General features: G+C 40.2%; 1 protein-coding gene across 3 annotated transcripts; it reads left to right on the top strand.

Annotated features, from left to right (window-relative positions):
- The first annotated feature begins 2 nt into the window (after positions 1-2).
- Positions 3-15,797, top strand: smarca4a (SWI/SNF related, matrix associated, actin dependent regulator of chromatin, subfamily a, member 4a). Of its 3 annotated transcripts, none has more exons than XM_058415173.1 (34): positions 3-138; positions 2,887-3,152; positions 3,800-3,932; positions 4,474-4,938; positions 5,049-5,147; positions 5,340-5,595; positions 5,674-5,800; positions 6,050-6,223; positions 6,394-6,567; positions 6,651-6,815; positions 6,906-6,953; positions 7,269-7,399; positions 7,597-7,651; positions 7,932-8,044; positions 8,324-8,471; positions 8,569-8,732; positions 9,337-9,403; positions 9,500-9,610; positions 9,794-10,036; positions 10,128-10,241; positions 10,647-10,754; positions 10,845-10,931; positions 11,136-11,182; positions 11,289-11,455; positions 11,648-11,811; positions 11,923-12,150; positions 12,284-12,361; positions 12,493-12,711; positions 12,884-13,146; positions 13,366-13,471; positions 14,107-14,208; positions 14,314-14,446; positions 14,525-14,664; positions 14,818-15,797. In XM_058415173.1, exons 2-34 carry the CDS (start codon positions 2,931-2,933, stop codon positions 14,848-14,850), a joined length of 4,884 nt encoding a protein of 1,627 aa, XP_058271156.1. In that variant the 5' UTR covers positions 3-138; positions 2,887-2,930; the 3' UTR covers positions 14,851-15,797. The 3 variants fall into 3 exon arrangements, with proteins under 3 accessions (XP_058271156.1, XP_058271166.1, XP_058271147.1); XM_058415183.1 differs by having other exon boundaries at positions 6,903-6,953; positions 13,369-13,471; XM_058415164.1 differs by having other exon boundaries at positions 6,903-6,953.
- The last annotated feature ends 1,476 nt before the right edge of the window (positions 15,798-17,273 follow it).

The following is a 17,273-nucleotide window of genomic DNA, read 5'->3' as shown; positions in this document are numbered from 1 at the left end:
AAACCATACAATCACACAAGAGCGGTGGGGGGGGAGCGAGGGGAAAACGGAACAGGCTGAGCTGCTCTTTGTTTCTAGCTAAGATAGCTAGCTGAAGAAAACTGGGGGATTTACCGGCGAAACCTGACTTCACACAATGTAAGTTGTTTACGGCGTCTTCATAACTCTGGCACATAATAAAACACCAGAGGTTTTTAAACGTGTTCGGTAAACGCGGAAATGTGGAAAGTTGGTGTATTGAAATGATCTCGCTTTCCCTTCGGAGCTACGGCGAGACCGACATTATGTCCTAATCGACACAGCGACGGAGAGAGAAAGGAATGAATGAATATAGTTGTGGAAATGTAGTTTGGACACGGGACTGAGTTGAGAGTGCTGGAGCAGTGCTGGACAAACAGCTTAAAAAGTAACATTAGCTTACATTTTCACCTCTCTACCTCTTTAAAGCGTTAAACTTGGCGAACGGGGGGAGGACGGCATGGCCGGCTGTGTATCTCTACTGCAAACCGGCTACATTTACTTTATACACACACACACATATATATATATATATATATATATATATATATATATATATATATATATATATATATATATATATATATATATATATAAATTACGATGGTGTAAAAATTCCTCGACGCACAGATTAAACAAGACGAAGTTAAGCACTTGGTTGTTTTCCGTACCAATGAACTGGTTTTTTCCTCCACAGCTAAGCTAACTGGCTACATGATGAACTTGCTTACACGGCTTCCTAGCTAATAGAGTCTGTTTCTACTTAGTTAGCATTAGCTCTTTTCCCCTCTCTCTTTCTAAGCGCTGCTTTCCATGTGTGTAAACTTTACTGTTGGATATTAACTCTTTTATTTTTTATTTTTTTGTCATTTTAGTGGCGGAAGTGGCCCTGTACAGAATTCTGAAAAACTTGCCGGGTCGCTAGCTAACAGCGTTAGCTGCTACAGCTGCTGTTGAATGAGTTCACGTCAATAGGATCATTTCTGACTTAACTCTTTAAACGTCTTTTAGAAGTTTGTACTATTAAAAGTAAACGCGGTTTTTCTTCTTTAAACGTAAGGTATACATTTAAAGCAAGACAATAAAAAAAAACGAAGCTTATTTTTTTTATAAAGAAATATGAGAGCTGAACACTTGTTAGCAATTACGCTAAGCTGGTCACAGACACGCACCACATCATCGACCAGACCTACTTCACGCAAGTTTACTGCTAATAATTATGAATAGAAATGGCACAGTATATTTAATTTGACCAAATACTAAGCCTATTATTGTTTTTAAATCGTTCACTGTGTGTTTTCGGGCGTAACACGGAGTCAGCTTGAGCCCTTTGTATTTCCATCAGCCATCTGTTTGGTCAGTGACAGAAGTCACAGTGTAGGTTGCTCTGCCTTTTCAGCTTCTTTATTTCTTGATAAAACTTCTCAAACGAGCCATAATTTAGTCATTGCTTTCCAGTATTCATATGTTACAGTGGACAGGGCTAAACAATGGGAATAAATCTCATGTTTGTGCCCAGTAACACACACTACCACAGCACTGTTTAATGTTTTGTTGTGTTTGCTCAGCATCTGATTGATTCTCTATAACAGCACGCCTCTGACTGTAGTGTCGCTACTGGTCAATCTCAGCTCACATTTATAGCTCTATAGGTATCAGTTTTCTTTGAGGGGACATTTATTTAAGATTTTGTTCAGAAAGAGCCTCCATTGTCAGCATTTTGCATCATAAAGCTGTAACTTTTTTTTTTCTAGCTGTTATTATGTAAGAGACCCCAAGAACTGACTTTCCACATTTGGTCCACAACATTAAATGTAAAAATAAATGGATAAAAAGTATGACATGATTCTTTCGTTATTTACAAAGGATTGGCAACTTACTGTGGCATAAGAGGAATAGTATATTTTCGGGACGTCCTTTTGATTATATTCCCATAACCGTTTTATTGTTTACATTTCAAGGTCATGATTATATCTTATTTAATCTAAGATTTTCTGTGCTATCACTAGCTGGGCAAGGCTCTGTTTAAGTGTTATGTTGAGCTGGCAGCATGTCATATGTCTGTAAAATTCTAGTATATTTTATATTCATCTATTTTGCCTCTCAAGCATTTTAAAATAATTACATTGCTCTTTTTCTTTGTAATTTTGTTATGTCTGTATGTAAAAGACTATAGATTGTGTTTGCTGGCTGTATTAAACCAGGACAATTAAATAACACTTCCAACTTTATTAATATCAATTAATAAATGAATATTTTTATAGTCATGATGTAGCAGTGTGCGGTCATATGCTGAGCCTAGAACGTGTACAGTCAAAGCAAAAAATCATGTTCAGTTGATGGTGTTTTTTTTTTTGTTTTTTTTTTTAAATCTAATTAACTTTTTACTTGTTTGCTATTTAATAAAGATGGGAATTTGTGAGTTTTGTTGGGCAACAGAAAATAAGGGTTCACTGAAAGGTCAACAGACCACAAACTCTCTGTCTTGTTTATCAGTATCTGTGAACAAAAAAAAAAAATATCTTGTATGCTGTCTTATAATGGACGCCTAAACTTAGTTAACTGTCAACTCTCAGTGAGCATTCAAAATACGAATCTATTACAAATTTTATATTAACTATTAACATTGAACAAACAGTTAAACAAAATAAATAAATAAAACCATGATCACAAATTAGATTTTCCCAAAAAGTGTATGTCTCAGAGACAACTCTATTGATTCTGGTGTATCATATATATATATAGATAGATAGATAGATAGATATATAGATATAGATATGATGTGATGTACATTTTTATCGTTTCATCTTTTTTCAAGGTGTAGTCTTTGTACTTGACTATGTCTGTACTTTATCATTCTCTGTGCAGAACAGTACATTTTTTCCTCTCATTCCTCCCGGCTCTGCTGAGAGATGTCCACTCCGGACCCCCCCATGGGAGGGACCCCTCGGCCCGGCCCTTCTCCAGGTCCCGGTCCGTCTCCAGGAGCCATGCTGGGTCCAAGCCCAGGACCTTCACCTGGATCTGCTCATGGTATGATGGGCCCCAGCCCAGGACCACCACCTGCAGGACACAACCTACCTCCACAGGGGCCCTCAGGATACCCGCAGGAAAATATGCATCAGATGCACAAGGTGAGTTTATACAAGTATGGTGGCAAAGAACGTCTCGTTTTGTACAGGTTTCTGGTCAGTTTATGATCTTAAATAATGATACTGACAAATCAGGCGGAGACTTTATGGTGCTTCCTCTGTTTTGATTGTCTTGATTTTTTGGATGCTTTGCCAGTCATCATCTTATTTATACCATGGCAACAGAGTTTTATAGACCTCTGACTTTCTCCTCTGGCAAGCCATCTTCCTTCTCTAGTTACAACAGTGCTTTTTACACCACTAGATTTATCAAACAAATAGACCGCCACAATGTGCTCAGCTTAAAGCTTTTTTTTATTTTTTTATTTTTTTTTAAACAGTAAATAAATTTTTTTGTACAAGACATTTTTTCCAAGCAATATTTTGGAAGCTATTGCTACAGACTCTACAGATAATAAAGCCTCTGTTGCCATGGGATGGGATAAATGGGACAACGACTGGCAAAGCATCCAAAATATTAAATTAAGAACAGAGCAGAGAAAACGCCATAACATTAAGTCTTAACTTCATTGGACTTTCTCTTTAGTGTAATAAAATTTCTAAACCCCAAGAAATTTTATCTCAGCTGCATAATTTTGCAAATTATGTATAAATAAACTCTGACCGCTGCTTCTTCTTCCTGTCTACAGCCTATGGAGGGTATGCATGAGAAGGGCATGCCAGATGACCCTCGCTACAGCCAGATGAAGGGCATGGGCATGAGACAGGGAGGTCACAGTGGTATGGGACCTCCACCCAGTCCCATGGACCAACATTCCCAAGGTACATACTTGGCATGGCATAGGTTTAATATTGTAATTTGTTGCATTACTTAACTGCCCACTGGTGGTGTGAAGATTTATGCCAAAGAAGGAAGTAATAGCGTGTCTGTAAAATGCCAGGCTCAGCATTGTATTTGTATTAATGGTTGTATTTCTTCAACTTGAGTGTTTTCTGTGCAATTAAAGTTCCTAAATTATTTATTTAATTACATATGAAAGAGAAGCAGCAAAACTGAGCCATGTAAAGGTTGCAGTTAAATGTCATGGCTACAAGAATTTGCAAGAACATGATTTCCAGAGGACTTAAAACAAAGGTGTATCCAGTTTAACAGGATCAAAGTTCTACACAGTTAGACATCGCTGCTTAGGCACAGTTTGCCTGCTTTATTCGGGTGTGCAGGAACAGTTTGCCAGGTTTGCACATGTTACAGTGGGGAACATGACAATTTTTGTATTGTATTTAAACCCTGAAATCATGTATTTAAAGCCTGTATTTTCCCCCTATTCTTTCCTTTTAATTGCATGTTTTAAATCCTTTTCAGGTTATCCCTCTCCTCTTGGTGGCTCTGAACATGCTCCCAGTCCTGTGCCTGCCAATGGCCCTCCTTCTGGCCCGATGATGCCATCTGGCCCTGGTGGTGTGCCCATAGAGGGTGGAGACCCTCAGGCTATGGGTCAGCAAAATCGGGGAGGTGGTGCTGCACCAAGTCCGGGCACAGGGCCTAACGGTGGACCAGCAGGTCCTAGTGTCCCAGGTGGCCCTGGAGGTCCCACACCATTTAACCAGAACCAGCTTCACCAGCTCAGGGCTCAGATCATGGCATACAAGATGCTGGCTCGTGGGCAGGCTCTGCCTGACCACCTGCAGATTGCGGTGCAGGGCAAGCGGCCAGTGCCAGGAATGCAGCCAGGGATGCCCAATATGCCCCCTGCTTCAGGACCTGGAGCTGGCCCTCCTGGACCAGGAGGTCCTGGCCTACCTGGCCCTAATTACAACAGACCACATGGTAATGCTGTTTTCCTTTTTCTTCTCTCTCACCTTGGTTAATGTCTTGTGTAATATTGAATGTGATTGGATTACACCCATAGAACCAGGTGCCTTTGTGTCCTTTTGCAGGAATGGTAGGACCGAATATGCCTCCTCCAGGACCATCTGGAGTTCCCCCAGGTATGCAGGGACAGCCTCCCAATGGACCACCCAAATCATGGCCTGAAGGTAAGTGCTTAAAAAAGCAGTTCATGTTATGTTTCAGTGGATTCCTGTAGAAGTAACTTTTTCCAGTTGCAGGTTATTTACAATGAAATAAAGATCCTGAATATTCTTGCTTGAATTTCAGTAAGCAGTTTGGGAATTTTTACTGCTATGCTAAACTTTGTGTGTCTGTCTGGGTCTGTCTGTATATTGTAGGGCCCATGGTGAATGCTGCTGCTCCAGCTAGTGCACCTCAGAAGTTAATCCCACCCCAGCCTACCGGTCGCCCCTCTCCTGCCCCACCCTCTGTACCCCCAGCTGCTTCGCCTGTCATGCCCCCTCAGACCCAGTCTCCAGGCCAGCCAGCCCAGCCACCTCCCATGATGCTCCATCCAAAACAGAACCGTATCACACCTATTCACAAACCTCGTGGCCTTGATCCTGTGGAGATTTTGCAGGAACGAGAGTACAGGTGAGAAAAAACGTCATGTAGGAAATGGCTATGTGCGCACTATAACAATTTATTCATTTAAATCTTTTTCTGTGTCAGACTGCAAGCTCGTATAGCCCATCGTATTCAAGAGCTAGAGAATATTCCTGGCTCTCTAGCAGTTGACCTGAGGACCAAAGCCACCATTGAGCTGAAGGCCCTGAGACTTCTTAACTTTCAGAGACAGGTATGCGGTTGCTTTTTTCATAGCGATCTCAGAAATGCGTAGATAGTTTTGCTGTATTTCCTGCTTCTTCTCTCTGTCATATCAAATAATTCTTACAGATATTCTTGCTTTGTACCTGATAGTCAGCATTGCTAGGGCCATTGTAGGTCTACAAAATAGAGCTTCATGCTAAAGAGAAATGCAGCATTTGCCTAGCAGTACAAAGAGTATGTCAGTCTTTGTAAACCCTCATGATTGTATCGCTCACAGCTGCGACAGGAGGTGGTAGTGTGTATGCGGCGAGACACAGCCTTAGAGACAGCACTCAATGCCAAAGCCTACAAACGCAGCAAGAGACAGTCTCTGCGTGAGGCTCGTATCACAGAGAAACTGGAGAAGCAGCAGAAGATTGAGCAAGAGCGCAAACGTCGTCAAAAGCATCAGGTACTTGGGAGCATTGTCTGGCATATTTAGCCAAGAGCTTTTTCAACTAGTCACAATAATGTATGCGGTTTTTATGTTCAGATTTAAATTTTTTAGTTTAGTTTTGTTCACTTGCCACTGATTTACAAATTTAAATCTAAACATGATCTTCTCTTCCTTATTTTTTCCAGGAATATCTCAACAGTATCCTCCAGCATGCTAAAGATTTTAAGGAGTACCATCGCTCCATCACAGGAAAGATGCAGAAGCTTACCAAAGCTGTGGCCACCTACCATGCCAACACAGAGCGTGAGCAGAAAAAAGAGAACGAGCGCATTGAGAAGGAAAGAATGCGGAGGCTGATGGTGAGGATTCGTGTACACAGCCAAATTGAAATGTGGTCCAGGTTAATGTCCACCTCTAAGCATATTTCCTATCTACCCTCTAGGCAGAAGATGAGGAGGGTTACAGGAAGCTGATTGATCAGAAGAAAGACAAGCGTCTGGCCTACCTGCTACAGCAGACAGACGAGTATGTAGCCAACCTCACAGAACTTGTGCGTGCCCATAAGGCTGTTCAGGCTCTCAAGGAGAAGAAGAAGAAGAAAAAGAAGGTAGGACATTTTACAGCTATAGCAGGGTTGTACTCTGGGTAATGTTTTACTTATTGCGTAAAAAACGCTAATCTCTATTTGTTATAGAAGGCAGACAATGGTGACAGTGGAGCTCCAGCACTGGGCCCAGATGGAGAGGTAATTGCTTATGTTCTAATATTTCGTATCGCTATATATAGACAGGTCTAACTGAATGTGAGTTAAATTTATTTAGCCGCAAAGTAACTTGAATGTAAATTGACAGAAAATTGACATGCCTGCTCCACTTCTGCAGCAAATATAGTAAAGCAGTGACCACTACTTAAAGCATTAATAATGCATGTCCTGTAGTTTTTGTTACATTTTTTATTTTATTTTTTACATCTAGTCTGCTAGTTTTTTGCTCGCTAGTGCCTTTTATTTGCATAACATGATATACTGGCTATAACATTTAAACATTTCCCTGTGTTGTAGCCTTTGGATGAGACCAGTCAGATGAGTGACCTCCCAGTGAAGGTAATTCATGTGGACAGTGGCAAGATTCTAACTGGTGTGGATGCTCCTAAAGCAAACCAGCTGGAGGCCTGGCTAGAGATGAACCCTGGGTAAGCATACTTGAATGTTTTTGAGATGGCAGTTTTCGTTCACCATGAACACATTTTGCTAAAAATAAAAAAATCTTTAAAGTGTCCTTATATATTGATGTATTTACTATCCTAAGTGTTGTGATTTTGTATTGCAGCATTTTTGATGTTAATTTAAGAATAAAACATGACAATGAACTTGTCTGCTTTATCTGTAGGTATGAAGTGGCACCACGGTCTGATAGCGAAGACAGCGGCTCAGATGAAGAAGAGGTGAGTCGCGTTCTGTCTCCATATTCTTGTTTGCATGTTGATGTGCAAACACACCGATAAAGTGTCTGTTCTTGTATCCTTAGTTGTGTGTTCTGCCTCAATTTGTACAGTTTAGCTGTCCCTAACAGAAGCATTTAATTATGCTGTGTATTAGCTGATTACAGATTTTTAAAGAGGTTGTTATGGGGTTTCTGTACTATTATCATTATTATTATTATTATTATTATTATTATTATTATTATTATTATTATTACTCACACACCCCTGCTGTCCGATGCAGGAAGAGGAAGAAGAGCAGCCGCAACCATCCCAGCCCCCTGCAGAAGAGAAAAAGAAAATTCCAGATCCTGACAGTGAGGATGTTTCTGAGGTTGATGCCCGTCACATTATTGAGTGAGTATACAAACGTCGTCATGCTATGTCATAGCATTCTGGTTTTGCACTAGAGCTACGTCATTACTTGTTAATTTTGTTAGACTGCCAGCTCCAGTACAAAACTAATGAAGGAACCTTTGGACACTGAACAGTGTCCAGACAAAGATATTTGAAGTAAAAAGAAAAAAACTTTTTCCCCCAGTGCTTAATATTATGATGTTCTTGTACTGTGACATCACCTAATCTATGGCAGTGGACTAAAATGCTAAGCATTTCTCTCATCACATTGTCTTGCAGGCATGCTAAGCAGGATGTAGATGATGAGTATAGCCACGCTCAGTTTGAAATTGGCCTGCAGTCCTACTACGCTGTGGCACACGCTGTCACTGAGAAAGTGGAACGACAGTCATCTCTCCTGGTCAATGGGACACTTAAACAATACCAGGTACAGGCATGCAAAGTAAATAGATGCTAAAATATTGAGACTAGCCGTTAGCATGTTAACCAATATATTTTTGTTCTTGCTCTGTGTGTGTGACCAGATTAAAGGTCTGGAGTGGCTTGTGTCTCTGTTTAACAATAATCTAAATGGCATTCTTGCGGATGAGATGGGCTTGGGAAAGACTATCCAGACCATCGCACTCATTACCTACCTCATGGAGTACAAACGTCTTAATGGACCCTTTCTTATTATCGTACCCCTCTCGTAAGTTTTTTTTTTATTTTTTTATTTATTTTTTTATCATATTGTAATTATTTAAAGAAATATTTTTAAGCATGCATTTCAATATAAAGTTAAGTGTTTGTTCAAACATAGTCTTTTCAGTTTCCTAATTTATATTAATCTAGGTGTCCCACAAGGCAAATGTGACAAATTTCAGCTTTTAGCAAATGAACTCGGGTAGCTGGTGTACATGTGCTTTTTATTTATTAAAAAAAATTGACAACACAGAACAAAGGCTGAGGCCTGACCCTCTTTGACTCCTCTGCACAATCTAAAAGACATGCAAAACAGCAGGTTTGGTTACATGAGGGCATTTTAAATTCAAGCAGTAACTGTAATAGGAAAACCAGGTTAGTACTCATTAACAGTCTAGAATACTTTGCAACTTGAGTACACAATACTAGTTTGTTTTTATGGCGCTAGATAGAAATTTCTATTGTTGAATTCTTAGGCTTCATGGAATATGCCAGGAGTGTGAAAGACTAAAGCATGTGCACTCTTTTTATTTCAGTGTGGCATATTTTAATGCAAGTAAATAAATAAATCGAGTTTCTCTTGTGTGAACATCTATGTTGTCTTTTCACAGGACTCTGTCCAACTGGGTGTATGAGTTTGATAAATGGGCTCCATCCGTGGTCAAAGTCTCCTATAAGGTGATTATCGTTTTCCAAAATAAAGAGACGAGTGTCTTGTCTGCAAGTTGCCCTCTTTCTGTGGTTCATTGATTTACTGTTTCTTTGTTTTCTCAGGGCTCTCCTGCTGCTCGTCGGTCCTTTGTTCCCATTTTACGCAGTGGCAAGTTCAATGTGCTCCTTACCACCTATGAGTACATCATCAAAGATAAGCAAGTGCTGGCCAAGGTAGATCAGTCATACCCAGTGCAAATGTTTACCACGTGTTAATTATTTCTGTTTGGATCAAAGTATACTGCAGGTGTTTGTGGTGTAATGTAGTGTTTATAGCATTCTCAAATGCAAATAGTAGTTAGCCATTCAAGTCAACCAATATGTTCGGGGAACTGAAAGCTGTATCTTTCTTTTAAGCTCCGCTGGAAGTACATGATTGTTGATGAGGGGCACCGTATGAAGAATCACCACTGTAAGCTGACTCAGGTTCTAAACACACACTACCTGGCCCCCAGGCGCCTGCTACTCACAGGCACACCTCTACAGAATAAACTGCCTGAGCTCTGGGCCTTGCTCAACTTCCTTCTGCCCACAATTTTCAAAAGCTGCAGCACCTTTGAGCAGTGGTTCAATGCACCATTTGCCATGACCGGTGAAAAGGTAATGTCATGCAGTGCACATCTGAAATATGGCAAAATGTTTCTAGTTGGGGAACAACTCCATTAATCATATGTGTGCTGCCATTCTAAAGGTTGATCTCAATGAGGAAGAGACCATTCTGATTATTCGGCGTTTGCACAAAGTGCTTCGTCCCTTCCTGCTCAGGAGGCTCAAGAAGGAAGTTGAGGCCCAGCTGCCTGAGAAGGTCTGTTTGTTTTTTCATACAGCCAGTTGGACGACTTCTGGGATTTTGGTTTAAAAGATGGAAAAAGTGTTGAAAATGGTGCCACTTAAAGCATCTACATTGCATAATGCAATAGCTTCATGGTTAGTCCAGCATTGGGGAGAAATGTTTGTGTCTTTAGTCAGCAACAACAAAAAGCAGGATATAATCTAGACATCTCCACTTAACCTCGTCATTAAATCGAAGATTACTGGTATGAATTTTGAGCAGTAAATAAATTTTGATATAGCATTAATTTTGTCTGAAATGTAGCAGTACATTTTGCATTTAGGGAAGTGCCCTGACTTTCAGATACAACTGTACCTTGTAGATATCATGTATACATTTAGCCTGCCCAAGTGACCTGTTTTTCCTCCCTCTGTGCAGGTTGAGTATGTGATCAAGTGTGATATGTCAGCACTGCAGAGAGTACTGTACAGACACATGCAGGCTAAAGGAGTCCTTCTTACTGATGGCTCAGAGAAAGACAAGAAGGTAATGATGAAAAGATCCACTCCCTTGTTCTACTGATTAAAGAAGTATACGTGCGAGTTACATCGGTAATGTCCGTGTTCTGTATTGCAGGGTAAAGGTGGAACTAAGACACTGATGAACACAATCATGCAGCTGAGGAAGATCTGTAACCACCCATACATGTTTCAGCATATAGAGGTATGCTCATAAAACCTAGGCCTCTAGTTTCAGTATATTTCACAATATAAAGTAGTTCTTTATACTGTCAAATAATGTTGAGGTAATACTTGTTTCTTGTCTTTGCAGTTTTATATAGCCAACCACTTAATAATTTTCCCTATATAGCAATTCATTATAGTTATGTAAAATTGAATATACTTGATGTCATGTTTCTGTTTTTAGGAGTCCTTCTCTGAGCATCTGGGCTTCACTGGAGGCATTGTTCAAGGGTAAGAGCTCTTATGAGCAGAATGATATAAAGGTACATTTCTGGTGTCCTTCCTTCTGCCATTGTATTTGACTTTCTTTGTATCTTTTGCATCACCTTCTCTCTAGGCTAGACTTGTATCGAGCATCTGGAAAATTCGAGCTTCTGGACCGCATTCTTCCCAAGCTGCGTGCAACTAACCACAAAGTGCTGCTCTTCTGTCAAATGACTTCACTCATGACCATCATGGAGGACTATTTTGCCTACCGTAATTTTAAATACTTGCGTCTGGATGGTGAGTTTCTCTTTACTTATCTTACTGTATTAGTGTATGTGTGTATGTATATATATATATATATATATATATATATATATATATATATATATATATATATATATATATATATATATATATATATATATATATATTTGGATAAGTTGCTGTTTACGCTGTAATGATCGAAAAAAAAAAAATCTGTGTATGTAGGAACCACTAAAGCTGAGGACCGTGGAATGCTGCTTAAGAACTTTAACGACCCAGCCTCTCAATACTTTGTGTTCCTGCTGAGTACCAGAGCTGGTGGCCTGGGGCTCAACCTGCAGTCTGCTGACACTGTCATCATTTTTGATAGTGACTGGAATCCTCATCAGGTATGAGTGCAGCCAGGAAAGAGATTCATGGTTTCAACAAATCGTGCAAACATCTTCCTACAATTCATAGCATCCCCATTTTCCATTTTCTATCCTTCCCATTTCCTACAGGATTTGCAAGCTCAGGATCGCGCTCATCGCATTGGGCAACAGAATGAGGTACGTGTTCTGCGTCTCTGCACTGTCAACAGCGTGGAAGAGAAGATCCTGGCTGCTGCCAAGTACAAATTAAACGTCGACCAGAAGGTCATCCAGGCCGGTATGTTCGACCAGAAGTCTTCCAGCCACGAGCGCAGAGCCTTCCTGCAGGCCATCCTGGAGCATGAGGAACAGGATGAGGTAAAGCTTCTATACTAATTCTGACCTTTTTGTGGCAACACACTGTGTTTTGTGGTGCCTTCCCTAATCCAAATTACAGAAAGAATGTTTGATGTCTATTTGCTAATTTGATTTGTCTTTCGTTCTCTTTCAGGAGGAGGATGAGGTACCTGACGATGAAACTGTCAATCAAATGATTGCTAGGAGTGAGGAGGAGTTTGATCAGTTTATGGTATGTTCTGTAACTAACTTATTAATGCTGGATTAACCACATTCTCTCTCTGTAACGTTGTCTTTGATCATACCGTTTCACCCATTCTATCTTTCAATGTCCCCCTCTATCCACATCCTGCATCTCTTCAGCGCATGGATCTAGACCGGCGCCGTGAAGAGGCCCGGAACCCCAAGCGCAGACCTCGTCTGATGGAAGAAGATGAGCTCCCCACCTGGATTATGAAGGACGATGCAGAAGTGGAAAGACTCACATGTGAGGAAGAAGAGGAGAAGATGTTCGGTCGTGGATCACGCCAGAGAAAAGAGGTGGACTACAGTGACTCGCTTACTGAGAAACAGTGGCTAAAGGTGAGACAAAATGACAGAAACCTGTTTGAGGTCCTGTCTTGAAGCAAAACTATATTTATCCTACTTATTTTAATTCCTTGAGGCTTTTAACTTATGGCTTTTTAATACATTGGTTTTTTTTTTCTTCCATTTGCAAGTTTTAAATTCCTGCTGTTTCTCAATCACTCCTCAGGCTATAGAAGAGGGCACACTGGAGGAGATTGAAGAGGAAGTACGGCATAAGAAGACAACTCGAAAGAGGAAGCGAGACCGTGACCTAGACCTCCCAGGCCCAGCCACGCCCAGCTCCAGTGGTCGAAGCAGAGATAAGGATGATGACAGTAAGAAGCAAAAGAAAAGGGGTCGACCCCCTGCTGAGAAACTCTCTCCCAATCCACCATCCCTCACCAAGAAGATGAAGAAAATTGTTGATGCTGTCATCAAGTATAAGGACAAGTAAGCTATATGATTTTAATCACTAGTGCCATCTACTGTAAACCAGTAACCTCTGATAGTTACTTACTTGACTGATATTCATTTGTGACTTTATTGGAAAGGCATGATGAAATGACCGCTGTCTTTGAGATCTTTAAAACTGAACGGCTGGCAGTGTGTAAAAAAGAAGTTTATTTTGCCTTTTTAGTTTGTATTATATTTGGTCTTGTTTCATGTTAGCAGTGGCAGGCAGCTGAGCGAGGTCTTTATCCAACTTCCCTCTCGTAAGGAGCTGCCTGAATATTATGAGCTTATCCGCAAACCTGTGGACTTCCGCAAGATCAAGGTACCTTACAAAAATTCTTTAATAAAAAGAAAAATTCTAATAATTCTTTGGTAAATATTCTTTCTTTTCTTATGCATCTCCATTAAAATTGTATTGTACACATTAGAACTTTTCCAAAACGTACAGTGTGAATTAATGTGGTGTTTAAACATTACGGCTAGATGCTTGGCAGCAGACACCCAATCAGAGATGGCACAGCGGATGTCTCATGTCACATCAAATCCAGGATGTAGCAACACCTCAAAATATCTCTCTAGATATTGTCGAAACACTGAACTTTAGAGAAGTGCATGCTGTAAAGAAGGGGAATTGCTGATGCTGAAAAATTAGCGAAAGTTGGATGTCAACGAATGTTGTTCAGCTATGCAACAAATAAAAAAGGCCAGAAAGATTAGAAAGCTGTGAAAGATGTTAATACTTGCTTGGGTGCCTGGAGACCTGTGCCGTTATGGTTACTGATACAGTGAATATGCAAATAAGAACATTTTACCCAGGGTTTACGAATGTACAGTGCGAAATGTGAGATTATGTATACCCAGGATTGTTTATTTCAAGTGTGAAATTTCAGTGAGAAGTTCATTTTAGTAAATTCTCAAGGCAATGTAATTAGATGTGGATTGTCTATTGGTGTACAGGAACGCATAAGGATCCATAAATACCGCAGTCTGAATGACTTGGAGAAAGATGTCATGCTGCTCTGCCAGAATGCTCAGACCTTCAACCTGGAGGGGTCACTGGTAAGATCCTTCACTGCTGTGTGAAATCTGTGAATCAAATGCAGTATGAGATACACAAACATGAGTTTTTCAGGCAGATAACATTTCTTCATCTATCTTTATTAGATCTATGAGGACTCCATCGTGCTCCAGTCTGTGTTCACAAGCGTTCGGCAGAAGATTGAAAAGGAGGAGGACAGTGACGGAGAGGAGAGTGAGGAAGAGGAAGAGGAGGCAGATGAGGGCTCAGAGTCTGAATGTGAGTATTCGGTGACTGTCAGCGTAAACAAGATTCTGTGTAGGAGACGGGAAAGTAATGTGTGTGTTTGTGTTGTAGCACGCTCTGTAAAGGTGAAGATCAAGCTGAGCCGTAAGGAGAAAGCTCTCGAGAAAGGGAAAGGTAGACGGCGCACCGGAAGAGGCTCACGACCTAAACCAGTAGTAAGCGATGATGACAGTGAGGAGGAGCAGGAAGAGGTAACGCACACTTCCCTTCTGATCAGTTAGGCAGTGACGACAGAGCTTAAATCCCAAAAGAATATATTAATTGTCTATTAAAACGTGACGCATTAATTGCATTTTTTTTCTTTCTTTCTCTCTCTCTCCCCCTCCCTGTCCTTTATTTAATAGGAGCATTCGGCCAGTGGAAGTGAGGAAGATTAAGCCTTCAACCGGACCAAACCAGCCTTTCTTTGTGATCTGATCTAGACATCATTTTTCACTTTAGCGTTACAGGATCAACTCCATGTGAAGGGCCTAGTTATACCTTAGATGAATTTTCAGTGAATTTTCAAACCTAAACGGATTAACTGAAACATGGTGTAGGTTTGTGCAGACGGTTTTACCCCCGAATGAAGTGTTTTTAATGGAGGGTCCATGTCAACAAACTAATGCAGTGCAGCTGTTGATGGTGCTGGCTCAGGTGATTTAAATCCAATAAAAAAACACTTTAATATTTAAACAGGCATTCCCGGTTTATATATAGTAGGAATGTATTTGTCCTCTTTCCTTTATATATATATTTTTTTCTTTTTGAAAGTGATGTGGACAGTAGCGTGGCTAGCTGACAGACTGTGGACTATCAGGAAAATTTACTTGACCATTTTTAGGTGATATTGTTTTCCTGTAATTTCATGTGTGTGAGCAGTGTACAGTAGTCACTGGCTTCTGTATTGGGTTTTTTTTTTATTTTTTTTTTTAAAGCCTCTCCAGAGTGCATGTTGTGAGTCTGTTAAGGAACAAGGTGTATGGGTTGTTCTGCCATTATTCTCTCTTACTTTGACATTTCCTGTCTTTCAGTTTCTTTCCTAAGGTTAATTTAAGAATATTAGCAGGATTATGGTACTTTCTCCTTTTTTGAACTCCATTTGGCTAAAAGGAGGAGTAGCGCTTAGGACTCAGTACTGTGTCAGTGTCACTGGAATCCCAAGACTATAATAAAGGCATCTTACAACTATGTGGATTTGTTTTGTCATAAGTTCAGTAAATAGAATAAGTCTGTTTCAAAGCACTTATCATTTTTATGATGAACTTATACTGCACATAGGATCTGACATAGATAGCTTCATATCTGACCTTTTATTATCACTGAAAATAAAAATGATTCTTTTCTTGGGTCTCGTGGGATCCCATCCCAGTGTTTACCTTGAGTAGAGGAGAGTCTACAGCTGGAAAAATCTTTAAATTGAGCTGAATGATTTCAGTTAGTGTTCATACTTCACATATCATCCTGCATGTTGCTTATTTTATCAAGTGCAAGTTTGTCATTAGGGTCCCTGTTACATCATGGATTCATTACTGTGTGGATGTCTGAGGGTAGCTTGGAAAATATTAAGTAATTACTAGATCAATAGATGGTTGTTATTCACATGCAGAAAGCCAGCAAATCCATAAGGTTAGTGCTTTGGTTGCCCCTATTTGGGAAAACCATTTTGTTAGTGTTATGTTAATGTACTGTTTTGATTTACATTGCTGTTCCTTAAACCTTTTGGGAAGTATTGACTTATACTTTTTGTCAACTGACAAGGAATATTCATCAGATGTTCCGTTTTGTTAACTATAACCACCTTCGTAACAGACCTTCTCGGAGTACTACGAAGGTTTATTTTAGGTTCAGTGATTTTCAGGATCAACAAACATTCTGTATTTTAGGCGTGACTGACCAATGCCTGTTATACAATATTGAACAAAACTGCAGTGTTGCATACATGTGGGTGTACGAGCAGGTCTTAAAATTTAAAACTCTACACCTTAAACTGTTCAGGCAACACATTATGACCACCTGCCTAATATTGGTGTTGGTCCCCCTTTTGCTGCCAAAACAGCCCTGACCCGTCATGCACTGTGTATTCTGACACCTTTCTATCAGAATCAGCATTAACTTCTTCAGCAATTTGATCAACAGTAGCTCATCTCTTGGATCGGATCACACAGGCCAGCCTTCACTGACCACGTGCATCAATGAGCCTTGGCCACCCATGACCCTACCGCCGGTCCACCACTATTCCTTCCTTGGACCACTTTTGATAGATACTGACCACTGCAGACCGGGAACACCCCACAAGAGCTGCAGTTTTGGAGATGCTCTGATCCAGTTGTCTAGCCATCACTATTTGGCCCTTCTTTTAAACTCACTCAAATCCTTACACTTGCCCATTTTTCCTGCTTCTAACACATCAACTGAGGACAAAATGTTCACTTGCTGCCTAATATATCCCACCCACTAACAGGTGCCATGATCACCTCTCAGTGCTCATAATGTTATGCCTGATCACTGTATGTTACTTGTTTAGTAAGTGGAAGTAATCTGATCATTCATAATCTGCATTGGTGTAAAATAGTATTTTAGTTGAATTTAGTCTTAGTCTTAGTTAATAGTTCATTTGAAGGTATGCAGTTCTCCAAGCCATCCCTGGAAAAAGCTTACAGTTTAACAGAACGTTAAATAAACTTTCCCCAAACCTTAATGAGCAGAGAAATGCTAATAATGTTAGCTTATATATGAGTTTAGAGTTTACAAGCAAAATGTGTTGATCATCTCCATGGTATGGAATCTATCTATCTATTTGTCTGTCTGTCTGTCTGTC

The sequence above is a fragment of the Hemibagrus wyckioides genome, linkage group LG02 (assembly GCF_019097595.1).
Source record: "Hemibagrus wyckioides isolate EC202008001 linkage group LG02, SWU_Hwy_1.0, whole genome shotgun sequence".
Taxonomy (NCBI): Eukaryota; Metazoa; Chordata; class Actinopteri; order Siluriformes; family Bagridae; genus Hemibagrus; species Hemibagrus wyckioides.
Note: the sequence above shows the minus strand (reverse complement) of the source record. Positions and strands in the feature narration are given on the sequence as shown.